We start from the raw sequence: 27,207 nt of genomic DNA, 5'->3' as shown, positions 1-27,207 counted from the left end.
TACTGGAACTAATAGAGATAAAATATAAGAGGAAGGTAAAAGGCGCCAAACTTATCGAAGTTCAACCACTTCGTGCACAACAGTTGGAGCTCAATTAACGGAGTCTTCTTTCCACCATTCGATCCCCTCCAACCCCCTCGACCCATTGCCTGGGACCAACCATGGTGGTCGACCAGACGCTCCACACGAGTCTGTCTTCGTCTCCTCTCCTCGCCGAAGACCCTGGGCCTCGGACTCTCGCTCGGGGTCCGTTCCGCTGCCCAGCTTACAGCATCGCGTCTGCTCTCCCTGTCCCCATTGCACCTTCTGCCCCAAAACCCGCGAAAAACAATAGCTTACAGACACACGAGAAAGAATAACATCTATCCCAAATTGGTTCGTTCCTTCTCTTATCAATAATATAATCCAAACAAGCAGAGAGAGAGAGAGAACTCCTTACATCACAGTTATTATTACAGAAAAGCCATTTTAATTATAACGTAACAAAGAAGCCATTTTGTTAGCCTTCGCAGTAACATAAAAGAACAAACCCCTTACATAAGTAGGATAGATAAAGGGGATGCAGTGGACGTATATTTGGACGTTCAGAAGGCCTTTGACAAGGTGCCATGCATGAGGCTGCTTACCAAGTTAAGAGCCCATGGTATTATAGGAAAGTTACTAGAATGGTTAGAGCATTGACTGATTGGTAGGAAGCAGTGAGTGGGTATAAGTGGCTCCTGTCTGGTTGGCTGCCAGTGACTAGTGGTACTCCACAGGGGTCAGTGTTGAGACTTGCTTCTATAATGCTTCAATGATTTAGATGATGGAATACGCAAACACGAGGAAATCTGCAGATACTGGAATTTCAAGCAACACACATAAAAATTGCTGGTGAACGCAGCAGGCCAGGCAGTTTCTATAGGAAGAGGTACAGTCGACATCTCGGCCCAAAATGTCAACTGTACCTCTTCCTATAGATGCTGCCTGGCCTGCTGCGTTCACCAGCAATTTTTATGTTAGATGATGGAATAGATGGCTTTTTTGCCAAATTTGCAAGTGATACAAACATTATTGGAGGGGCAGGTAGTGTTGAGGAAACAGGTAGGCTGCAGAAGGACTTTGACGGGTTAGGAGAGTGAGCAAGAAAGTGGCAAATGAAATACACTGTTGGAAAATGCATGGTCGTGCACTTTAGTAGTAGAAATAAATGTGCAAAATATTTTCTAAGCGGGCCTCACCTTGAGTATTGTGAAGAGTTTAGGGCTCCTCATCTAAGAAAAGATGTGCTGGAATTAGAGAGGGTCCAGAAGAGGTTCACAGGGATGATTCTGGGAAAGAAAGGGTTATCATACGAAAAACGTTTGATGGCTCTGGGTCTGTACTTGCTGGAATTTAGAAGGATGAGTAGGGATCTCATTGAAACCTTTCGAATGTTGAAAGGCTTAGAAAGAGTAGATGTGGATAGGATGTTTCCATGGTGAAGGAGACTACGACAAGAGGGCACAGCATCAGGATAGAAGAGCTTCCATTTAAAACAGAGATGCGGAGAAATTTCTTTAGCCAGAGAGTGGTGAATTTGTGGAATTTGTTATCACAGACAGCTGTGGAGGCCAGGTCGTTGGATGTACTTAAGGCAGAGATTGATAGGTTCTTGATTGGACATGACATTAAAAGTTACGGGCAGATCAGGGAATGGGTTGAGGAGGAGAAAAAAAGATCAGCCATGATTGAAGGGCGGAGCAGACTCGATGGGCCAAATGGTCTAATTCTGCTCCTAGGTCTTGTACGTGGGGTTCCCCCATGTGCACATTCTCCTTCTAAAGTAACCCCGTATTGTTGAGGGGAATTTGCATCCACTCTATTTATATGGGCTTTGAAGCGACTGATGAAGCCAATGTGGGAACAACAAATTGCCTAGACGGATGATTATTTGGGATGTTGTGTGCTGTTTCACTTACTGTGTTTAACTCGAGAGAGACTTTTATGTGCCCAACTTTTAACTTGGTGTTGTTCCTCCACCCTAAGTGTGGCCTTATCCTGACAGTGGAGGAGACCATGGATGGACATATCGGATTTGGAATTGGAAAATGGAATTAAAAAGTGTGTCCACCGGGAGATCCTGCTTTTTCTGGTGGACAGAGCGTAGATGCTCAGCGAAGTGGTCTCCCAATCTACATTAGGTCTCATCGATATACAAAAGGCCACACTGGGAGAACCAAACTCAGTATATGACCCCCAACAGACTCACAGGTGAAGTGTCACCTCACCTGGAAGAATTGTTTGGGCCCTGAATGGTAGTGAGGGAGAAGGTGTAGGGGCAGTTCTCCCCCTGGTGCTGCTCCCGCCTTTTTTCTTTCTTCCATGGCTTTCTGCCTCTTTCATCAATCAACATCCTAGCTCTTTGCTTCATCCCTCCCCCTCCATGTTTCACCTATCGCCTAGTATTTCTCTCTCCCCTCCACCCACCTTTCAAATCTTCTCCTCGGCTTTTTTTCTCCAGTCCTGCTGCAGGGTTTTGGTCCAAAACGTCAACTGTGCTTTTTTTCCATAGATGATACCTGGCCTGTTGAGTTCCTCCAGCATTTTGTGCGCGTTGCTCAGATTTCTAGCATCTGCAGATTTTCTCGTTTGTGATTTGATTACCACTCTGCGAAATCTCTTCCAGGGATGCCTACCCTGAAGAAGTTCAAATCTTGCCTTTGATGGGAGTTCAGTGAAACTCTCACTCACTGCTCCCCCACTGTGATCCCTGCTGCTCTCCAACTCTTGCACCACGCGCTCGCCCGGACCCGCTACTACAGCCATGTATCCTTTCTGGGAACATATCTTTGCTGCCAGCTTGTACCGCACAGTTTCCAGATTTGTTTTCAAGCCTCTCTCTCAATTTAGACCTTCTGAGGACCCCAGGTACTCACATTCAATTGACTGCTTCTCCCAACCGCATTCTACGCACCACACTTCCCGCCATGAGGAGGTTCCTGGTGTCACTCTGCCAGTCGTTCCACCACTCTGGGATTCTCTCTCCACTGCCTGTAACGGAGCTGGATGCTTCTTTATCCACTGCTAGATCCACATTTTCAATTGCCAGTTGTTTGACTCTCTCAAGTCCTACAAGGAATGGAAGATCGCCCGTCCACACACCACAGAACCTGCTGATTCCAACGTTGTCAGGCCTGGATGTCTCCAGACCGCGATCGCTGTTGCTGACTTCAACAGCTGAAATGATCCAGAGCAGGCTTAAAACCCGGACTCCACCGCCATCAATGCAGGTGCCAACGACCTCGGACATTGCCAAAGTGCCGATTGTGCAACCTCCAACTCCGGCCTTGACCTCCATGTCTTCACGTGCTGTCGCTGGAACCCCCATCTCCCGTTCCCCAACCACCACTCCACAATCCTGACTCTCTCAGGTCCCACCACCAGTTCCTGGGTCCTCGGAGACTCCATCTTCCTCTCACCCCATCATCCCTGAACACTCCAAACCTCCCTTCTCCTCAGACACAACCAGTCCACTTTATCCCCTCTGATTCCAGCTCTCATCCATGCCAGGTCTTCACTATTCCCTCTGACCTTCCCCTCTCTGAGGCAGAATGTTCTGTCCTCAGTAAGGGTCTCACTTTTGTTCCCTTGCACCCACAGCTCAGTGAGTTCTGTGCCCACCATGACGCAGAGCTCTTCTTCCACCTCCAAGCCTAATTCTTTGGCCAGGACTTCTCACCCCTTCTCCCCTCTTCAACCCTTCACCTATTGCTGGACACCCCGCCCTGGTTTTCTGCATGCATGCCAACTGCCAATGGGACATTAACTGTCTAGATTTCAACACTCCTCTCTCCTATTCCAACCTCACTCCTTCCGAATGCTCGGCTCTCCACTCCCTCCATACTAATCCTAACCTCACCATCAAATCCGCAGATAAGGGAGATGCTGTAGTAGTCTGACGTACTGACCTCTACCTTGCTGAGGCCCAGCGCCAACTCTCAGACACCTCCTCTTTCTTAACCCACGAACAGGACCCCACTAAGGAACACCAGGCCATCCTCTCCCACACCATCAGCAACCTTTTTGACTCTGGGGATCTCCCATTCACTGCCACCAACCTCATAGTTCCCGAACCCTGCACCACCCGTTTCTACCTCCTACCCAAAATTCACAAACCCAAGTCCAGATGCACCCATTGCTTCAGCCTGTTCCTGCCCTACTGAACTCATATCTTCATACCTCGACTCTGTTTTGTCCCTCCGATTTAGTCCCTTCCGAACTACATCTGTGACACTTCACACACTCTTGATCTTTTCAAGGATTTTAGGTTCCTGGACCCCATCATCTTATTTTCACTATGGATGTCCAGTCCCTATACACCTCCATCCCTCACCAGGAAGGCCTCAAAGCTCTCCGTTTCTTTCTGGACACCAGACCCAACCAGTTCCCCTCTACCACCACTCTCCTCTGCCTAGCAGAACTTGTCCTCACTCTAAATAATTTCTCCTTTGGCTCCTCCCACTTCCTTCAATCAAAAGGAGTAGCCATGGGCACTTGCATGGGTTCCAGATATGCCTGCCTGTTTGTCAGCTACGTGGAACAGTCTATTTTACCAGCCTACACTGATGACCGTCCCGCACTTTTCCTACATCGATGACTACATTAGTGCTGCTTCCTGCATCTGTGCCGAACTCATTGATTTCATTCACTTTGCCTCCAACTTTCACCCTGCCCTCAACTTCACCTGACCCATTTCCGACACTCCCCTTACCTTTCTCGATCTCACTGTCTCTATCTCCAGAGACAGCTTATCCACTGATGTCTGTTATAAACCAACGGACTCTCACAGCTACATGGACTATATGTCGTCCCACCCTGCTATTTGTAAAAACGCCATCCCCTTCTCTCAATTCATCCATCTCCACCGCATCTGCTCTCAGGATGAGGTTTTTCATTCTAGAATCAAGGAGATGTACCCTTTTTACAAAGAAAGGGGCTCCCCCTCCTCTACCATCAACTCTGCCCTCAACCGCATCTCTTCCATTTCACGCATGTCTGCTCATACCCCATCCTCCCACCAGCCTACCAGGGATAGGGTTCCTCTTGTCCTCACCTACCACCCCACCAGCCTCTGTGTCCAGCACAAAATTCTCCAAAACTTCCACCACCTCCAATTGGATCCCACCACCAAACACATCTTTCCCTCCACCCCCCCCCACCATTTTCTGCTTTCCACAAGGATCGCTCCCTATTTGACTCCCTTGTCCATTCATCCTTTCCCACTGATCTCCCTCCTGGCACTTATCCTTGCAAGCAAAACAAGTACTACTCCTGCCCCTACACCTCCTCCCTCCCGACACTCAGGGCTCCAAACAGTCCTTCCAGGTGAGGCGACACTTCACCTGTGAGTCTGTTGGGGTCATATACAGTGTTTGGTGCTCCCGGTGTGGCCTCCTGTATATCGGTGAGACCCGACGTAGATTGGGGGACCACTTAGCCGAGCACCTATGGTATGTCCGCCAGAACAAGCGGGATCTCCCAGTGGCTACACAGTTTAATTCCACATCCCATCCTCATTCCAACATGTCCATCCATGGCCTCCTCTACTGTCATGGTAATGCCACACTTAGGTTGAAGGAACAGCACCTTATATTCTGTTTGGGTAGCCTCCAACTTGATGGCATGAACATCGATTTCTCAAGCTTCCAGTAATCCCTCCACCCCCCCTTCACCATTTTTCATCCCCTTGTCCCTCTCTCATGTTATCTCCTTGTCCACCCATCGCCTCCCTCTGGTGTTCCCTCCCCCTTTTTTCTTTCTTCCATGGCCTTCTGCCTCTTACACTAATCAACTTTCTAGCTCTTTGTTTCATCTCTCCCCCCCCCAAGTTTCACCTGTCACCTGGTGTTTCTCCCTCCCCTCGCCCCACCTTTCAAATCTACTCCTCAGGCTTTATTCTCCAGTCATCGCAAAGGGTTTCGGCCTGATACGTCAACTGTGCTTTTTTCCATAGATGCTGCCTGGCCTGCTGAATTCCCTCAGCACTTTGTGTGATTTGCTTAGATTTCCAACATCTGCAGATTTTCTTGTCCGTGTTTTTTTCCAAGAAAGGTTGGCTAAAAATTCATTCTCTACTCAAAAGAGCATTGACAATTATTTTTGAGTTATTATATTTGCAACTTACTGATCAGGCAATGTACCATCAGCTGTAGATATAATAATTTTTATGCAGGGGCTTCCTGAGATCTGAAAATTAGTTCAAGGGTTCCTCCAGAACAAAAAGGTTGAGAAAGGCAGCTTTACATCTTTGGATTGAGGGAGCAAACCATAGCACCCAGGAAAAACCCTCGCATTCCATGGGGAAAGATGTACAGAGACTCCTTACAGAACAGCACTGGAACTGAATTCTGAAATGCCCTGAGCTGCAACAGCATCATGCTAACCACTACAAAACTGTGGTGCCCAAATCTTCTCATGCTCTTTCCAGTTTGAGAAACATCCTTCCTATAGTGGGGTGATCAAATTTGAACCCAATACTCCAAATGTGGCCTCATAAACGTCTTATACAACTGAAATGTAACATCCAAATTTCGACACTCAATACTCTGACTGATGAAGGCCATCAGGACATAAGCCTTCTTTCCTACTCTGTGCTGAAGAGAATTGATGCTGAATATGATGGCCAAGAAAAGGAACCTGAGATGCTGATGTAACACCCTGGGAAATGTTTCATTGCTAATGTAATGGCCTTTCTGTAGCAGCAGTGTTTGGGTTATGGTGAGAGATAATGGGTGCTTTGGAATGTGAGCTGTCCAATGAAGGGAGCGTGCTTTCGTGTTGTGTGCCTGACACCGAGGTGAGCTGGGTCTTTTGTTTGGTGGGAGATGAAGACAGAAGACACAGGAGAGGAGAGATCACAGGAGTGGACTTGAAATGGGGCCGGGAGTCAACGAAACCTGGGGAAGTCGATGGAGGATCGGCCGGGGGGGGGGAGAGACTGTAAGCTCCAACTTGTGCACATTAGACTGTTCCATTAAAATAGGCCCTTTTCTTTTTGCTTTTTCTTTACTAACCCTTTAGTCAAACTAAGAATTATAAAGCTAAATCATTTAATTGTATATGATGTATTGTCTGCTATTTTGTGGTACTGATTTGTAACAGGGTAACAAATCACGCAGAATCCACCCAAACAGGGTGTCTCAGGTAAGCTTGGACCTCAATCTCATACGTTTGGCAGGATGAGAGTTTGTCTTCCCTAGACTTAAGCAGCTGACACAACCTAAGGGTTATACTGACAAAGGCTGAAATATTAAGTCCAATGGAGATATGTTCTCATCATTCAGCTGCCTTTGTAAGGATGAACATCATGGGATAGCTGATAGGATCAGATAAGTTGAAAGAAATTCAAGGAGGGGACTTCAGACTTATCAGACGTTGCTAGAGCATTAGCTGTTAATCTATTCCAATAATGGAGTATTACTGCTAGTTGAACTTACAAACCATCCTAGTTAGTAAAAGCTGACTGGGGCTATATGTGTTGCATGTCATCCATGAAATACCAAAATCTGAAAATGCTTGGAGTCAGAAGCACAACAAAACGAATTAGCACAACTGATGATTCCCCATCTCCTCAATGTCTTAACATAGATGAAGTTGTCTATTCTTCCACTGCCCAAATAGCCAGTTTATGTGGCCGCTGTGGTGCTCTGTTCTAAGGGGCTTAGGCTTTTAATTGTTGATCTGTATTAATAATTGGGCCCAGAATAGATCTTCAGAGATGTTGACACCCAGGAACTTGAAACTGCTCACCCGTTCCACTCCTTGCCTGTCAATAAGGACTGGTATGTGTTCCCTCAACTTCCCCTTCCTGAAGTCCGCAATCAGTTTCTTAGTTTCACTGACATTGAGTGCAAGATTGTTGTGACACCAGTCAACCAGTGAATCTATCTCACTCCTATACATCTGTTCGTCACCGTTGTGTCTTTGTTAAACTGATGGATGGCAGTTGCACTATGTCTAGCCACACAGTTATAGGTGTAGAGAGAAAAGAGCAGTGGGCGAAGCACGCACTCCTGAGGTGCATCAGTGTTGACTGACAGTGATGAGGAGATGCTACTTATGACCCACACTGGCTCTGATTTCCTGATCAGGAGGTCAAGGATCCAGTTGAAGAGGAAAGTACAGAAGCCCAGGTTTTGAAGCTAATCAATTAGCACTGCGAAGCTGATGGTGTTGAACACTGAATTGTAATCAATAAACAGCAGTCTGATATGATTATTACTGTAGTCTGGGTCATCCAAGGCCAAGAGATAGTCCATTGTGGAATTTGAGGTGTGTTTAGGATCATTATCCTGTTGTAGAAGCCATCCTCTTTTCATCTTCGGCTTTTTTACAGACAGTATGATGTTTGCTTCCAGAATTTGCTGGTATTTAATTGAATTCATTCTTCCCTCTACCAGTCAAATGTTCCCCATGCCACTGGCTGCAACACAAGCCCAAAGCACGATCGATCCACCCCCGTGCTTAGCAGTTGGAGAGGGGTTCTTTTCATTAAATTCTGCACCCTTTTTTCTCCAAACATACCTTTGCTCATTGTGGCCAAAAAGTTCTATTTTAACTTCATCAGTCCACAGGACTTACTTCCAAAATGCATCAGGCTTGTTTAGATGTTCCTTTGCAAACTTCTGACACTGAATTTTGTGGTGAGGATGCAGGAAAGGTTTTCTTCTGATGACTCTTCCATGAAGGTCATATCTGTGCAGGTGTCGCTGCACAGTAGAACAGTGCACCACCACTCCAGAGTCTGCTAAATCTTCCTGAAGGTGTTTTGCAGTCAAACAGGGGTTTTGATTTGCCTTTCTAGCAATCCTACGAGCAGTTCTCTCAGAAAGTTTTCTTGGTCTTCCAGACCTCAACTTGACCTCCACCGTTCCTGTTAACTGCCATTTCTTAATTACATTACAAACTGAGGAAACGGCTACCTGAAAACGCTTTGCTATCTTCTTATAGCCTTCTCCTGCTTTGTGGATATCATTTATTTAAATTTTCAGAGTGCTAGGCGGCTGCTTAGAGGAGCCCATGGCTGCTGATTGTTGGGACAAGGTTTGAGGAGTCAAAGCTAATTAAGGTCTGAGACCTTGGTAAAAGTTATCTGAGAGCTCAAATCTCTTGGGGTGCCCAAACTTTTGCATGGTGCTCTTTCCTTTTTTTCACTCTAAAATTGTACAAAACAAAAATAACACACTAATCTTGTTTAAAATGTTGAAAAGAATGTTTCATCTTTAACTTTATGATTTTTGGAGATCGTTTCATCTTCTACTCACTTAATTATTCACAGTAACAGAAATTCTGACCAGGGGTGCCCAAACTTTTGCATACCACTATATAACACATAGCAAATAAAACAAAATATTACCACAAATAAGTTAATAAAATATAATTGAAAATGGATGTAGCATGCATCACAGGTAAACAGTGAGCAGGTCACTGACCTAGTGATGAGACCTCAGTGGTGCCAGGATATTCATTTGTCTCACAGACTGTGGGAGGAAGCTGTTACTCAGTCTGGTAGTCCTGGTGCTCCTTTATCTCCTTCCTGATGGCAGTGGGTCAAAGAGATTTTGGGATAGATGGTAGGGATCCTCAGTCCTTCATATACAATTCTCCCTGTAAATGTCACAAATAAGGGGGAGAAGATGGTGGCGCGACGCAGCGCGCACAGCTCTCCGGTGAAATGATATCGTATTTGTAAGTAGGATGCCGTGCACAATTCTGATTTGATGGAGACAGATGTGAGAAGCACAGAGGAACATCTGGAGAAACTTCTGAAATGCCCGGTTCGCTGCCGCTGCTACTGTGCGATCGAGAATCTCCGGAGGGAAGACCCCAAAATCCCCGGCTTTGCCTGCTGCTGGTGGCCGGGGCTGGGGGCGAAGCGCTCGGCAGAGATGGTGCTCAGTACTCGGTGTTGGAGGGCTGGTCAGAGGCTCGAAGTTTTCAGACGACTCAGAGTCGGACTGTGGTCAGGCATGGCAAGGAGAGTTTTCTTCCTTCTCCTGTCTGCGTGAGATGTGAGACTTTCGAGAGACTTTGAACTTTTACTGTGCCCATGCCCTGTTCTTCATCAAGTTATGGTATTCTTGCACTGTTGTAACTATATGTTATAATTATGTGGTTTTTGTTAGTTTTTCAGTCTTGGTCTGTCCTGTGTTTCTGTGATATCACACCGGAGGAATATTGTATCATTTCTTAATGCATGCATTACTAAATGATAATAAAAGAGGACTGCATGTCCTCAGAATCTAAAAAGGGGGGAGGGAGACCTCAGTGATCCCCAGTGAGCAATGTTTTACTATCCTCTGTAGGGTCTTGTGGTCCATTGCCTAGTTACTTCCCTACCACACAATAATACAGTCAGACAGGACATTCTGGATGGTGCTTCTGTAGAAAGATGTTAGAATGGGGGTGGAGAGCCTTGCACACGTAAATCTCCTCAGAAAGTGTACAGGCTGCTCTGCCTTCTTGTCTAATGATAAGACGTTGTGGATCCAGGTTAGATCATTCGTTACGTGCACATCAAGGGACTTTGTGGTCTTCACTTTCTCCATGGCAGAACCTTTGATGAGCAATAGAGTAGTTGACCTATGTCTTCCTGAAGACCACAATCATCTCTTTTGTCTTGTCCACGTCGAGACTCAGGTTGTTGTTCTCACACCATTTGATAAGCTTCTCTGTATGCTGACTCATCTTTATTGCTGATGTATCATCAGGCAATGTGACGATGCAGTTTGCATTGAATCTGTAGTGCAGTCGTGAGTTGTCAGCGTGAATAGCAGCAAGCTGAACACAAAGCCCTGGGGAGCACCAGTGCTCAGCAATGGAGCTCGAAATATTGTTTCCAACTCAGACTGACTGAGGACTTTCTATCAAGAAGTCCAAAATCCAGTCATAGAGCCTCCAAATGCCAAGCTGAAGTTGATGACAACATTCTGGCATATGAGGCATCTTTTTCCAGGTGTGATAAAATGGAGTGAGAGCCGAGGCAATAGAATGAGTGGTAGGTGAACTGGAGAGGGTCAAATGTAGCTGGAAGGTTGGTTAGATTTTATACGCTCCATTACCGGCCTCTCAAAGCACTTTAAGATTGTTGAAGTCAGTGCTACAGGGCAGTAATCATTTCGGTCAGTTACTATCACTGTCTAGGGCACCGGAATGATGGCGGCTGCCTTGAAGCTTGCAGGGACAGTGGACTGTTACAGACAGATATTAAAGATGTCCATTAAGACCTCTGTAGCTGACCAGGTATGTTGCCTGCCCACCCCTAGCTTTACATGGCTCACCTCGGCTGTGGCCAGACAGCGTACCTGTTCCTCAGGGAGAGAGGGGGCTTTACTCAATGTCAAATTATTCATTCCTCTTCTCGTCGAGGCCTGAAGTCAAAGCCTGACGCTCGTACTCTCACCACTGGCCTACTCCCGACAATGGCCGCCCTGCTTGCCCCTTCTGTACTTCTGTTTAATTCGCAGTGCTCTGCTCCCCTCGCTGATTGGACCTCTGGAATGTCCGAACGCCTGCAAAGTTCTCCTTCCATACTAGCTTTGCTGACCTGCGAGTAACTTCTTCGAAGTGCTCTGCTCCTGACGAGTAACCTTATCCTTCAATCTAAAGTCAGCGTCCTGATCTCTAAACAGTGCACGAACCTCTGCAGTCAGCCATAGATAAAAATTCTGTTTCCATCCACCTTTTCTGTATCCCTTATGATCTTAAAAACCTCCATACGGTCAGCCCTCAACCTCCTTTCTTCAGGGAAAACAATTCCAGCCTAACCAGTCCGTCCTTACAGATCAAGCTCTCAAGTCCTGGGAACATTCTTGTAAATCTTTTCTACACCCTCTTTAGCATAATTACATTTAATATAGTATGGTGGTCAAAATTGTTCACAGTATTCCAAGTGTAGTCTCACTAACATCTGAAATATCCCAACCGTTCTACTCAGTGCCTTGACATGTCTTCTTCCACTGTTGCCAACATTGAATTCCCTAGCTTCCACGTCTTTCTACAAGAAGTATTTACTTAAAATCCTGCCTGTTTCACTTAGATCCACACAGAGATGATCCTTAAAGGGAGTATTTGCTCTAAAAATACATAAATAATTCTTTGCGATAAATGATTCTCCTTTATTTTATAAGCTAAATATCCCCTTTTTACCTTCCTGATTTGCTTCTTAAGTGTATTTCTTCATTCCTTACACTCTTCAATGAATTTGCTTGCTCCCTGCCTATGCCTTACACATGCTGTCTCCTGACCAGAACCCTGGTACCACTCGTCCACCAGAGTTCCTGAGTCCTGGCAGCACGGTCCTCATTCTAAATCCTGAACTTCTAGAAACCTGCCACTTGCCAGATGTTCCTTGACTTGCAGCTTCTCCCAAAGAACATTTACAGGTTCCTTTCTAATGGCATCAAAATTAGCCTTTCCCCAACTAGCTTTTAGACTAGTTCTATTAACTTTTTATCTTTTGTGGGGACCAGTCCTATCTTTTTTCCATACCTATTTTAAAACTAATAGAATTACTGTTAGAATATTAGAAATGTTGTTATTGATGTTCACAATGTACTGAGGGTACCTGTGTATTACTCTAGGTGTTACAACTTGCACAAGAATTTCATAGCAGTGTTAAGCATTGACACCAGATCACACTAAATTGCAAAACTGGTTACTGGCATCAATCAGAATGTGCAGATACAAAACTCAACAACTCTGCACCTTATATGCATGACACTGACTTGCTTATTCCTGCTTGTCATCCTGCTGGCAAAATAGACTTCAAATTACAGGTTGCTGCATTATCAACAGAACAACTGTTCAGTTGTGGACAGGGTAAGGGTCATAAGAAAGATACTAGAGAAGATAGTGATAGTGAGCATTAGAGAGCCCATCAAGGACGTACAACAATGGTTTTTGGAACTCCACTGGCCTCACACTTAGTTTGTTATTATTTAAAAACAACTTCCGATTGGCAATTTCTACTGCTCCCTTTTAGTTAGCTAATATGTCTATCATAGTTTACAGAATGCACCCAGCCCAATAAAATTGGAAAAACATTTCTAACCTTTGGTTTACTTGTGATGGTAGTTAATTTTCAAAGGAAATTCCTAGCTTTGTTTATGATGTACTGTACCGAGCAGTTGCACAAAAGCATTCAAAAATAATATACACTTTTCTTGCCTTAGGATGAGAACTTTTCATAGCAGGCACATCAAGCTCTGGTACTTAAATGCAAAAAGCAATATTATGATCAATCAAACACTTCACAGAATGATAGTGTCATATGAACCACAGTCAAATTTAGATATTCATTTGCTTATGTCACAAAAAAAACTTGCATAACCCATAAGATACAGAGTTTCAGATGATAAGCAAATTGCCAACAAGGATAACAGATTGCAAGTAAATTGATACTTGTCACTAGAGGAATCCAACACAATCACAAATTGTAAATAAGGTAAAAAAAAAACTGCTGTCCTACTTTTCACATCTTATTTTATAATCTTACCTATAATTCCTGGCAGTTCATGAACAATGTGACAGATTAGCAGATCCAGACATCTGGACAAGTATTCATTGTTGATTTGCTGTTCCTTTCCTTTTCTGCTGTCTCTTTCAATATACATAACTAACCTGCAATTACCAAAGCAGAATTGATTAATATCAATAACTCTTTAACACCCTTAAGTCACCAAAGCCATACTAATAATTTTGGTTTACATGTCAGAGTGCAATGGCATATAATCTGATAATATACATTTACAGTGGCATGCAAAAGTTTGGGCACCCTGGTCAAAATTTCTGTTACTGTGAATAGTTAAGTGAGTAGAAAATGAACTGATCTTCAAAAGTCATAAAGTTAAAGATGAAACATTCTTTTCAACATTTTAAGCAAGATTAGTGTATTCATTTTGTTTTGTACAATTTTAGAGTGAAAAAAAAGGAAAGGAGCACAATGCAAAAATTTGGGCACCCCAAGAGATTTGAGCTCTCAGATAACTTTTACCAAGGTCTCAGACGTTAATTAGCTTGTTAGGGCTCTGGCTTGTTCACAGTCATTGTTAGGAAAGGCCAGGTGATGCAAATTTCAAAGTTTTATAAATAGCCTGACTCCTCAAACCTTGTCCCAACAATCAGCAGCCATGGGCTCCTCTAAGCAGCTGCCTAGCACTCTGAAAATTAAAATAAATGATGCCCACAAAGCAGGAGGAGGATATCAGAAGATAGCAAAGTGTTTTCAGGTAGCCGTTTCCTCAGTTCGTAATGTAATTAAGAAATGGTAGTTAACAGGAACGGTGGAGGTCAAGTTGGGGTCTGGAAGACCAAGAAAACTTTCCGAGAGAACTGCTCGTAGGATTGCTAGAAAGGCAAATTAAAACCCCCGTTCTCAACTTTCAGGGGAAGATTCCTTGATGCCAACCAGACCTCCTTTCCTGGCTTGAATGACCTTACCCGTTGACGGAGCCGATCAGCCTGCCGGGAATGCTGTTTCTGGGCGCGCAGCAGAGAAGCCCTGGCTCGTCTCCAGGTGCGCTTGTAGCGCTGGATCAGCTGTTCAGCAGCAGGAACTCCTACGTCGATCTCCTGATCAGGGAAGAGTGGGGACTGGAATCCCTTCTGGCATTCAAAGGGAGACATACCGGTGAAGGACGACTGGAGGTTATTGTGGGCGACCTCTGCCCAAACCACTTGGGAGCTCCAGGACCTAAGGTTGCGTAGAAAGGTGGATGTGGCTGGTTCCAGAGGTCGACCGTCCAGCACCTTGACGTTAATCTTTTCTCTTAATTCCTGAGTTAGCGAGAGAGATGTCCATGAGATTCCCAGCTGCACCAGAGTCAATAAACGCCTGAAGTTCATGGTCTGAGACCCCCACGACAAGGAAGCTGCGAGCATTACAGAATTGGGGGAAGCTGACTGAAGAGGAAACCGACCCATCAGGATTCCCCTCCCTGCTGACGGGTATTCTCTTTTACCGGACGCTTGGAACATGCCGCCCGCAAGTGTCCTGGATCACCACAGTAGAGGCAGGAACCTGTTCTCCAGCACCGCTCTCATTCCTCCTGAGACTGGCACATGCGCCTCACTTGCATGAGCTCCTCCGTGGGCTGGGTGCTGGGTTCCTCTGCCTTGGCGCAGGACAGTCTCCTGACCCCGGACTGTAAGATCAAAAACACTCCTTAAGTCTGCCATGAAATGTCGGAATGACTGGGCTGCGGGGTATCTTTGCTCCCATAAAGCATTGAGCAGGCTGAGTGGAAGATTGACCATGTGCCATGATGTGTTGGGCAAGTTTAACCCTCAGATCTGCCACAGTGCATTTTCATACTGCACTGTGTGATGCTGCTGTCAGAATGCTCTCAACTGTCCATCTGCTGGAGGTGGTGAGTATTAATGTGCTCAGCAGCTGGGTATGGCAACTGCTCTGCATGTGACTGCAAGAAACCACAGACAGTTGTGGACAAAGCTCAGCCATCACAAGAACCAGGCTCCCCTCTATGGACTCTGTCTACCCTTCCCACTGCCTCAGTAAAGCAAAAGCAAAAACCATATCCACCTCAGGAATTATCTCTGCTCCCCTCTCCCATCGAGCAGAAGATACAAAAGCTTGAAAGCATGTACCACCCAGCCCAAGGCCAATTTCTATCCCACTGTTACCAGACTCTTGAACAGACTTCTTGTATGATAAGGTGGATTTTTGGCATCACAACTTACCTCGTTATGATCTTGCGCTGTATCATTTATCTGCACTGCATGTTTCTCGGTAGCATTTACACTTTATTCTGCATTGTTATTGTTTTACCTTGTTCTACCTCAATGTACTGTGTGATGATTTGATCTACATTAACAGTATGCAAGACAAGCTTTTCACTGTACCTTGGTACATATGACAATAAATAACCAATTCCAATTTTAAAAAATGAGAATATTCACATTTGGAAATAATCATGTTTTTTAAAATTTGTGTGTTTTGTCCTGACCTATGGCATAATGCAGAGAAAGACAATCGTGTAGTAATTATATATACAATATTTTTGCAAACCAGGAGGTATTTTTGATGCCAATTTATGATGAAAGAGTAAACTGCACTGTAGGATGTTACACAACTAAAAGGTCAGATTTCATTCTTCTGAAAAACTATTTAATTTTAGTTCTTACTATATCTTCTGTCTTTATTTTAGATTTCCAGCATCTGCAGATTTTAAAAAAGTTTTCATTCATTCTCTGTAGTCAAATAATATAATACTGGGCATCCAAAAGGCTTGCCTGTGAAGAAGTATCAGGCTGGAGGTATGAGAGAGTGCAGACAAAGGGTACACGAGTAATGAATAAGGTGGTCACTGAGCGTACACATGTACAGGTTATCTGCTTCATTTTCAATTATTACTTAAAAAGAAAATGTAAGAGAAAAGCTCTAGCAGATTAGTGTGGCACTTGAGCTAACCATTATTCATAATGTTCTTTTGATATATGTCAGTGTCAATGCAGCGCCTGCATTTTGCAATTGCAGTTAATGAATAATCATTTGATCTGATAAAGATGCATAAAACCATAATGGGCATAGATAGGTAGCCTTTTGCCCAAGCTTGGGAAATCGAGAACAAGAAGTAAGTTTAAGGTGAGAGGGAAAATATTTAATAGGAACTTGAGGGGTACTTCTTTCATTTTACATAGAGGATGGTACCTATGTAGAATGAGTTGCCAAGGAAGAGGTTGAAGTAGGTACAATAACAACTTTTAAAACACACTTGGATAGGTGCATGGATTGGAAAGATTTATAAAGTATGGGCCAAACACTGGTAAAAGGGCAAGCTTGAATGTGGCATCTTGGTCAGCACGGACCAGTTGGAGCAAAGGGTCTGTTTCTCTGCTCTATTATTTCACTCTATTTAGTAAAGATATGCAATCAGAATAATGTGAGAAAATTTCAGTATAAGTGGAGATTTACCAAGAAAATACTGAAAATAGTGTTCGCATGGAATTGTACCCTTTGTGATTGCTTTTCTTTTACTTAATATTGTCCATTAACCACTAAGAACAGGATGAAAATGCAGGTTCTATCCTGAACTTTAGTACTACTTGTATGTAGTCTGCACATTCTCTCTGTGACTGCATGGGTTTCCTGCAGATACTCCAGTTTCCACCCACATCCCAAACACATGTAGGCCGGCAGGTTAATTGGAATTTGCAAATGGGTGAGCAGGGGAACCTGGGGAAAACTGATATGAATGAGAAGTTTAAAAAATGAAATTAGTATAGAACCAGTGTAAATGGGTGCTTGATGACTGGCATGGATTTGGTGGGTCAAAGGGTCTTTTCCCATGCTGAAGAGCTATACAACTTTCACAACCCTACAAAGAATAATTAATATGAAGTTTGATCATATATCATTCTGAAAGTAGAGAATTCTGTTAATTTGAACTGTCTCCCTGGGGCAATGCTTTTATATTTTGTAAATCTCCCAGTTCAATAAATTAAACATTTAAGAACTAACAGCCCAGAGCAATGAACTCTGTGCTAATATCTTCAGGTCCCATAGGCTTTGATCTGGAGACTCAATGCTGCAGCTGCCTATGCTGGCTTCCAGCCACCTGTTAGGTTGGGTGTACTTCGCCCACTATTTTTTTAAGGAAATGATATCTACACCTTGAGCCATTACTTCTTCCCCCCCGCCCCCCCACACCAGTAACTGGGTCCCAGTGATTGTAATGAACAGTCCCACAGTGAGCAGCACAAATGTGACAACAGCTATCAAATGTCAAAGGGCAAGTCAAGTTTTAATGCTTCTTCAAGGGAGTAACCACAATGATAAATTTTAAAATCCCTATTTTGCAATTTTCTATGGTGACCACTAACTGGGCCCAAGGGCAACTGTACTACACAACAAAACTGAGTAAAAATTCAATTTCAAAGCTACTATCATTGCGTTTCTATTCAAGGATATTGTTATTTATCAACATTGGTCATCGTCCAATTGGCAGCTTAGTCAAGCAATTCAATTCCCACTTCAGAGATAGTCTTGGCTAACACTCCAGGGCAGTGCTGAGGGCAACTATATTGTCTGCGACGCTTCTTCTCAAATGAGAAGTTCAACTAAGATATTGCTTATTCTCTCAAACGAGTACAGAAACACCTTTCAAACCTTCTCAAAAGAACAGGAAATTATTTCTAAGCTCTAAGAATATTCATGCTATCTCAAATTGGCAGCTTTATTTCCTACAATAAAATTGTTTAATCTATTTAATAATGATAAATGTTTACTCTCAGCCATGGGGACTGAGAGGAGTGGGGGGAGAATGCTACTGGAAAAAATGTACATCACACTCTATTATTCACACTATTATTCAACGTATAAGTCTTCAAATAACTTCCAAATGACCTGTCATCTCCTTCCCTTTTTTTAAATATCGAATGGCAATGTAAACCATTGTTAAGGTTAAAGAGTACTAATGTAAAAATTACAGCAAAAATAAATCAAATGGATGCCACCAAATGGAACAGCAAATCTTGGGAGGATGGTGCTGTTGATCAGCCTACATCTACACTGCCCAAATGTATACATATAAATAAATGTATACATGAAAACACTCAACACAAAAGTGCTGGAGGAACTCAGCAGGCCAGTCCTGTCAATGGGGTTCGGCCTGAAATGTCGATGGTACTCTTTTCCATAGATGCTGCCTGGCCTGCTGTGTTCCTCCAACATTTTGTGTGTGTTGCTCCAATTTCCAGCGTTTGCAGATTTTCTCTTGTTTATGATTTAAAAACACTTGATTTGAATTTGCCCAATATTCTCAGTAATCTCAGGCAGTTGCATGTGAATTCCAGATATATATACTGTATATTAAATGAGATTACTACAATTGGCTATTTTGAGTTCAGGGAGCACTTTAAAAGGGAAGTGAGGGCAAATAGCAATACATTTCATTTCATTTTCCAGAGTTCAAATCACTGAAGGCATGTGTTAAATCCAACCCTGAATACAAAAGAAGCTTCTAGATATCACGATCCTGAGTGTTTTTATTTCAAAAACAGATAATGGCAGAATGAACAGGAGTGTTTCCCTGGCTCCAAGAAAATAGCATGCTCCTCATTTTCCTACACTCTAGTGCTATTCAATTGCTAACCCCACCCCACAAACTTGGTATTTTTCTATTTTTATTCTTGGTTATATATGGAAGTTCCACATTTACAAAGCAAGCAATGGAAGATTGAAAACCCCATGTTATCCTGTTAATGCTCTCCATCATTAATGTGCAATTACTCTAATGAAACAAATTTATAAATTATTTCCTTCAGGTTGACTGGAATTCAGGCATTGAAACCCCATCTTGATTTCACAATAAACACATTTCTTGCATAAAATTTGAAAGAATCATGAATAATATTTTATGTACATAAAAATGATATAATTAATCCAACTGCAGCTAAACAGATACTCAGAGTACATTCAAAATATAGACATAATCACAATTTTGTGGAAAAATATCTTCCACATCATAATTAGCAGTTGAATCAAACCAGTGGTTATTTATACTAAAGCAATATACGTAGAAATGCTCAACAAAAATAAACTTTGGGTGCTGAAACTCTAAAATAAAAACAGAAAAATGCTAAAGACACTCAGGCACCATCTGTAGAAAGAGAAATTGGGTTAATGTTTCAGATTAATTAACACCCATCAGAGTTTTGATGAACTATGGACCTGAATTGTTAATCCTATTTCTCTCTCTATTGATGCTGTCTGAGTATTTTCAGTATTTCCTGTTGTTATTTCATATTACTAATCATGCTGGAAATATTCAGCAAGGTACTGTTGAAAGGTCATTAGACTAAAGCTCTAACTGTTCTCAGCACAGATATTGCTGGACCTGGTAAGTATTTAAAACAGTTTAGATTTTAATTCCAATTTTCATTTGTATCGCTGCTCCCCTTACCTGGATTGGCAACAAAACAAAAGCATTTCCTTGTTATTCCGCAAAACTTCTAGTAAGACAAGAAAAGCTTTTGCACGGATTACTGTTAAAGGACTTTCCAATAAGCGGACAACTTTTGTGACAAAATCCTGCAGAAAAGGAACAATTCTAGTGAGATAAAGTTGGATCAGTCTCAATGTGTACAGTTCTTTAACAACAATAATGCTTATACAAATGAAAATATGAACCTTTGACAGTATATTCAAAGTTCAAATTTCAAAATAAATGATTGAAGTACATACATGTCACCATATCCAGGGGTCCCCAACCTATTGCGCATCGCGGACTGGTTTAATATTGACAATATTCTTGCGGACCGGCTGACAGGGGGGTGGGGGGTGGTGTTCAAGTTCAACAGTGCATGACAGGGAATGAGGAAAGGTGCAGCTGACTCATATCGTTTCATATCGCCAAATCATATCGTTTCCTTGCGGCCCGGTGGTTGGGGACCACTGCCATATACAACTCACCGATTTGTTTTCAATAAACTCAATGAAAGACCGCACCAACCTGGGCGTTTAACCAGTGTGCAAAAGACAACCAATGGTGCAAATACATAAAGAAAGAAATAATAATAATAAATAACTCAATAAGCAATAAATATTGGAGGAGGACCTTAGGAGAACAATAGCGCCTAACGACAACTCCTTTGTTTGCATCTTTGGAAACAGCTCCAGTCCCATCTTTAACATCTCTAATTTTCCCTTTCAGGGTTCTTTTGAAAACCCTGTCCTGGAGTTACATGCTGAATTCAGTTCTTTGTGGGAATGGGACCCGCTCTTGGGGGTCTCATGACTGGCTGCTATTCGATATGCCAAGGATATGGCCTAGAAGAGTAGCACACCTTCAGGGGTTCTGGGATTTCAAGGTTCTGGAGACGGGCGGACTCGAGGTCAGCGTCACTGTAGGAAACCTGCATGTGGTGGGAGACAGAAGATCGAAAGCAGCAAGCTGGCTGCTGGCTCTGTGCCCAGAGCCCCGAGTTCTTTGGGCACAGAGCTCGGAAGAAGCAATGCAACAGACTTCTAACATTGTAAATCAGCGAGTTCTTATGTCTCTTCTCTCGCACAGAGACACCTCTTTTTCCCTCATTAGGGAGAGAGAGCCTGTGGTATGTCGAATTACTGGGTGAACGAGTAGGCTTTGGGGTACTGCAAGTCTGTGTCTTTGCTGATGCTTTGCTGCACGCTTGAGTGCTCGGGGGGGCACTGATGCTTTTTTTTGCTGGTTGGGGAGGGGGAGGGATCTTTGGGGTTCTAACATTTAACTGTCATTCATTCTTTGGGGCACTGTTTGCGAAGAAAAAGTATTTCAGGATGTATATTGTATACATTTCTCTGACATTAAATGTACCTTTGATATCAAGAACATGAGATGAAGAGTCCTTGAAAGTGATTCCATAGGTTATGTAAACATTTCAATGATGGGGCAAGTGAACTTAACTGAAGTTATCCCCTTTGGTTCAGGAGCCTAATGGCTGAGGGACAATAACTGTTCCTGAACCTGGTGGTGAGAGTCCTGAGACTCCTGTTCCTTCTTCCTGATGGCAGCAGTGAGTACGAGCACGAGCTGGCGGGTGGGTTCCCTGATGACGGATGCTGCTTTTCTGCAACACCACTTTCTATAGATGCGTACCTCTTTTTGTAGGATTTTCTGTTCAACTCATTGGTGTTTCCATACCAGGCTGTGATACAGCCAGTCAATATACTCTCCACCACACAACTACAGAAGTTTGTCAAAGATTTAGATATCATGCCGAGTCGTCACAAACCCATACGGAAGTAGACGCATCGCTGTGCTTTCTTTATAATTGCACTTCCGTACTGGGGCCAGGCCAGCCCCTCCAAAATAATAACACCGAAGAATTAAAGTCTCTAACTCTCTCCACCTCTGACCCTCCGATGAGGACTGGCTCATGAACCTCTGGTTTCCTCCTTCTGAAGTCAATAATCAGCTCCCTGCTCTTGCTGACATTGAGTTGTTGTTATGGCACCACTCAGCCAGATTTTCAATCTCCCTCCTATATGATGATTTGTCACCACCTTTGATTTGGTCTACATCAGTGGTGTCGTCAGCAAACTTGAAGAAGGCATTGGAGCTGTGCTTAACCATGCAGCTTCAAGCATTCTTTGAAGAAAACAAGTGCCTTCATAAATATAATCAGCGGAAGTGCTTATAAGAGATGGACTACCTACACATTTTTCCTATTTGCAAAAAGGGACAGATCTATAGCAATTTATATACCATGGAAACAGGCACAACTTGTCCATGCCAATCAAGTTGCCTACTTGAGCTAATCCTATTTGCCTGCATTTGCCCATATCTCTCTAAATCTTTCCTATTCATAAACCTGTCCAAATATCTTTTAAATCTAATAGTACCCACCTCTACCACTTTTTCCAGCAGTTTGTTCCATATATCACTATGCTCTGCATAGGTCCCCTTTAAATCTTTCCCTTTTCACCTTAAACCTATGCCCTACAGTTTTACGCTCCCCTATACCGGGAAAAAGACTATGACCAATCACCTTATCTATGCCTTGATCTCACTCTTGAATATGTTAAAAACTGAGATCTCCATCCTCTTGAGGAAATAATTGCAAAGACTGTGTTGTACTCAATGCTGAGCAGGTCAATAAGAAACAATGGCGATGTTAAAACACCAAATACTTGCACCATCAGGAAGGCGAAATGGGAGCATTCTCAGAGAATTTACAGCCACTTCTGCAATACCAGAGACATGAGGCACATGTGGCAGGGAATTCAGAGGATTACAGACTACAAATCTACCCTGTGCGTCAGTGACCAGAATGCTTCACTCTCTAAGAGGCTGAATGCCTTCTATGCCTGGTTAGATGTGCAGAATAAAGTGCTGGTAAGAAAAGTACACCTACCCCCTGGAAGAGATATTCTGGAACAATCCACTGTCCCCTCGGTTTTCAAGTGCCAAAGAAGGCGACAGTAACCTGCCTAAATGACCATCGTCAGTGGCATTAACATCAACCATTATGAAATGCTTTGAAGCTTGTTATGGAGCACATTAAAACCTTTCTCCTGGCTAATTACACCATTTCCAGTTTTCTTATTGCTCAAATCGTTCCACTGACAATGCAATAGCCTCTGCCCTCCACTCTGTCCTGTCCCATCTGGAAAACGGGGTCTCATATGCCAGACTGCTGTTAATAGACTTCAGTTCGGTATTCAGCACCATCATACCCCAGAAACTGGTGGGGAAACTGTCCTCGCTGTGCCTCAACACCTCCCTCTGTAATTGGATACCGGACTTCCAACAGTAAGTCTACAGTCAGTCAGTCTGTGTGGGCAGCAACGTCTCTGGTACCATTACACTGAGCACTGGCGCTCTCCAAGACTGTGTGCTCAGCCTACTGTTGTTCACTCTGCTGACGCACGACTGTGTTTCAGGATCCAACTCAAACTGTGTCATCAAGTCTGCGGTTTGCACAATAATAGTTGGCCTTATCAAAAACGATGACGAGACGGATATAGAGGGGAAGTGGAGCGTATGGTGGATTGATGTGAGAAGAACAATCGAAGCCTGAATGAGGAGAAGGAAAAGGAAATCATTGTGGACTTCAGAAAGGTGCAGAGAAACCATCCCCCTCTGTAAATACATGGCTCTTCCATAGAGAGTTCCCGGGAATTCACATCACGGATGACCTCACTTCATCCCATAATATCACCTCCCTAAACAAGAAGACACAGCAGTGCCTCCATTTCCTAAGACTGAGGCAAGCAAGGCTCCTCCTCCCATCTTAACTGTGTTTACAGGAGCACCACTGAGAGCATCCCGACAAGTTGCATCTCCATCTGGTATGGGAGTAATCGAGAATTAGACCAGAGGTCCCTACAAAGGACTGTGAGAACAGCTGGGACCATCATAGGGCCTACCATCCATCAGGGACATTTAACAGGAGCACTGCGCATGCAGAGCCCTTAGTATTATTAAGGATCCCACCCATCCATCCAGCATCCTCTTTGACTTCCTACCATCAGGAAGGAGGCTATGATGCATAAAAACAAGGACATGCAGGATGAGGAACGGTTTCTTCCCCCAGGCCATGAGGTTCTGAACACTTTGCATCATTGTATTCGAGGTGTCACTGGTTAGTCTGTTCAAGACCTTACAATATTTAATATGAATGCACTTTAGTTTGTTATTTATGTGTGATTCATCTGTAGATTTTATCCTTACCTTCATAAGTTATCAGGTGCTATGTGTTTTATGTGTGTTACTGTGCTTTACAACCTGATTCGAAGAAATGTTGTCTCATTTCCATATACATTATACTGTTATGTTATATACAAGTATATAGTTAAACGACAATAAACGTGACAACACGAAATGCACTAAGTGCTGCATTTTTGTTCCAAATCCACTTCTGTTCATGCACTACTCCAAGGGGACTACTCAGGGCAGGGGTCCCCAACCTTTTTAGCACCGCAGACCGGTTTAATATTGACAGTATTTTTGCGGACTGGCAACCGGGGGGGGGGGGTGTTCAAGTAGGGTTAAACTCACCTCAACATGTCTTCTACAGTTAGGGTTGCCAACTTCCTCACTCCCAAATAAGGCACAAAAGTAGCAGTCAAATCCCGGGACACTCTACCCCAGGAAAGACTACCATGACCATGAAGCCTTGCGCGGGTATTTGTGTGCACAGGCGTGCCGTGCACATGTGATGTGGGCATGCGTGTACGTGCCGGTTTTTTCCCACGAATCGGTTTTGCCTTCATCTTCCCGACTATACTGTACATACATTATTTCTACTTTATATAGGCTGTGTATTTATCATATCATTCCTGCTTTTACTATATGTTAGTGTTATTTATTTTAGGTTTTATGTGTTACTTGCTATGATTTGGTAGGTTATTTTTTGGGTCTGGGAACGCTCAAAATTTTTCCCATATAAATTAATGGTAATTGCTTCTTTGTTTTACGCCATTTCGGCACAAAAGGTTTCATAGGAACGCTCTACCGGGAGAAGGGCGGTCCCGTATGGGACAAACCAATTTAGCCCAATCTACAGGATGTCCCGGCAAATACAGGACAGTTGGCAACCCTATGTTCAAGTTCAACAGTGCGTGACAGGGAATGGAAAAAGGTGCAGCTGACTCATATCATACTTCATTATTTCAGATGAACTCTCAGTTATTTCCTCCCTTCTAGCCTATGGTGTAATTTCATTAATTTTTTTTAAGTACTTTTACTTTTTCCATCTTGTGACCCAGTTTTGGGAGAAACTTTTCTCTAAACCTAGTGTATAACAGAGAGCTTTACTGAATTACTGTATCAGGCCAGCTCTTTTTTATTTACATTTTGGGAACCAATGGTGTGTTTTTTAAAACCACTTTCTCTGGCTAAGTGATGCAGTTAAGAATTCTCAGGTCAGTTTCACTGATGCTAAAATTGTGCGTCTCCACAATATGCACTACAACAGCAACATCTATTTTAGATAATTTACTTGTTATCATGGTGAAGCATAGGAGTTAATCTGTAGGAAATAATGTTGCTCCGTGAGTACAGCGACAGATAGGGTGACTCTTAATAATCACTTTTTAACATTCAAGATAACATAAATGACAGCCCCATATGATCCGTTTTCACCAGTATGTATTATGCTGGGCAAAAATAGGGACTTATATTTGAAACAGCAGCATTTTAAAAGATTCAGCATTCTGTTTGGGGGAATGGATACCAAGGTTTCTGATACAAACTCAAGTGCATCTGTTTCAGAGTGGCTCAGCTGTTGAGTGAGGCCTTCACTCAGAGGCAGAGAGCACAGAAAACATTCAGTGCACCATGTCCATGCCAGTTCATCTACAGCCTTCTGCACCTTGTCCATTCAAGTGCTGCCTAGATCCTTCTTAAATTTTGAGAGATGACCTGTCTCCACCATCCACTCTTGATGAGAAAACCTTGTCCCTCACAGCCCCTCTGTATCTTTTACCCTTTCCCTAAACTGGCTTTAATTGCCTCTGCAATGGTGAAAAGCTTCCTACTAGCTACCATATCTATGCTCCTCCTAATTTTACGTACCTCTGTTAGCTCCCTCATCAGGTTCACCCATTCCAAGGAGGACAAACTGAGCCAATTCACTTCAGCATAACTCAACTGAGGTAACGCCTTGGAGAAATATACATTGTACTAACCAGAACTATACATGAGACTCCAGTTGTGATCTAACCCAAGATTTATAAAGTTGTCCCTGCTCTTACATCTAATGCCCCAGGTAATGAAAGCCAGAATTCCACTGATGCACACAGAGAAGAATTCATTTCAGACGTTACCTATGCCCTCTGCTGCCACACACAGGCTGCTATTTTGAATGCTAATACAGCCCACGCTTTCCCTGGGTGCTCTCATGCCCTTTTAAACTGCTTTGGCATTTTCTTTAATCTTGTCTGCCAGTCATATTTATTGCCCTTCATAATTTCTATTTTAAGTATTCCCTTCTTTCACTATTTAAGTATTTTCCCCAATCACTGCACTATTGTGCTGTCGCTGCACAGATTGCTTGTCTCTAAATAGCATTCTTTGCATTCCTCCAGCAAACAACAAGGAAAAATCGTTGCTGAATGTCAGCTCTGGCAACTTCCCATAGTCAAGCAGCTTTTTATAACTGCAACAGTGGTGAGGTTTGACCATCCTGCCCCCCCCCCCCCATCCCCACCAAGCAATGATCTAGGATCTCCACTACAACTGAAGACTTTTCTACCACTGTACTTGGTTTCTTCCGGCTTTAATTCTCTCCTGCATTTCAATATAGTAATGCTTCAGCTGAAAAGTGCAGATCTGGACATGGTTACATACTGAACAATTTGCATACATTGCTTAGAGATGAAAGTTTTGAAGGAGACACTCCTCATTGTACACAGCACATCATGAACTAGCACTGGACTCATAAATGACTATGTCCCACAGTATCAAGTGGACATCAAAGTCAACATGTTATCTAAAGTTCTATCCTCTTGATGAGGCATTATCCTGAAGGCTGTCAGTTCGACAGGATACAAAAGATCCCATGGTTCTATTTGAAGAGGGAATAAAAGTTTCCCGAATTCTTGGTAATCAGCTTATACAGTAGACACGTATGTGGTCCTGTTACATATTTAAAATGCATCTTGATACCTCAAGCTTGATTAGATATAATAACAAATTGATTCTCCTATATGTAGTTTGGTGAGGAAAGTGGCTCTGATAAAAA

The 27,207-nt window shown here is 43.2% G+C and overlaps 1 protein-coding gene across 6 annotated transcripts in view; it reads right to left on the bottom strand.

Annotated features, from left to right (window-relative positions):
* ulk4 (unc-51 like kinase 4) overlaps positions 1 to 27,207 on the bottom strand; it is a 755,583-nt gene that overhangs the window by 434,379 nt on the left and 293,997 nt on the right. For all 6 annotated transcript variants that reach the window (XM_063070087.1, XM_063070088.1, XM_063070093.1 and 3 more), the window contains exons 22-23: positions 19,944 to 20,071; positions 13,517 to 13,641 (exon numbers count right to left, since the gene is read on the bottom strand). In XM_063070087.1, the coding sequence (XP_062926157.1) occupies positions 13,517 to 13,641; positions 19,944 to 20,071 (253 nt within the window). The remainder of the gene's footprint in view (positions 1 to 13,516; positions 13,642 to 19,943; positions 20,072 to 27,207) is intronic.

This window comes from Mobula hypostoma, chromosome 17, assembly GCF_963921235.1.
Source record: "Mobula hypostoma chromosome 17, sMobHyp1.1, whole genome shotgun sequence".
In the NCBI taxonomy this organism is placed as follows: domain Eukaryota; kingdom Metazoa; phylum Chordata; class Chondrichthyes; order Myliobatiformes; family Myliobatidae; genus Mobula; species Mobula hypostoma.
This window is presented reverse-complemented; position numbering and strand designations above follow the sequence as displayed.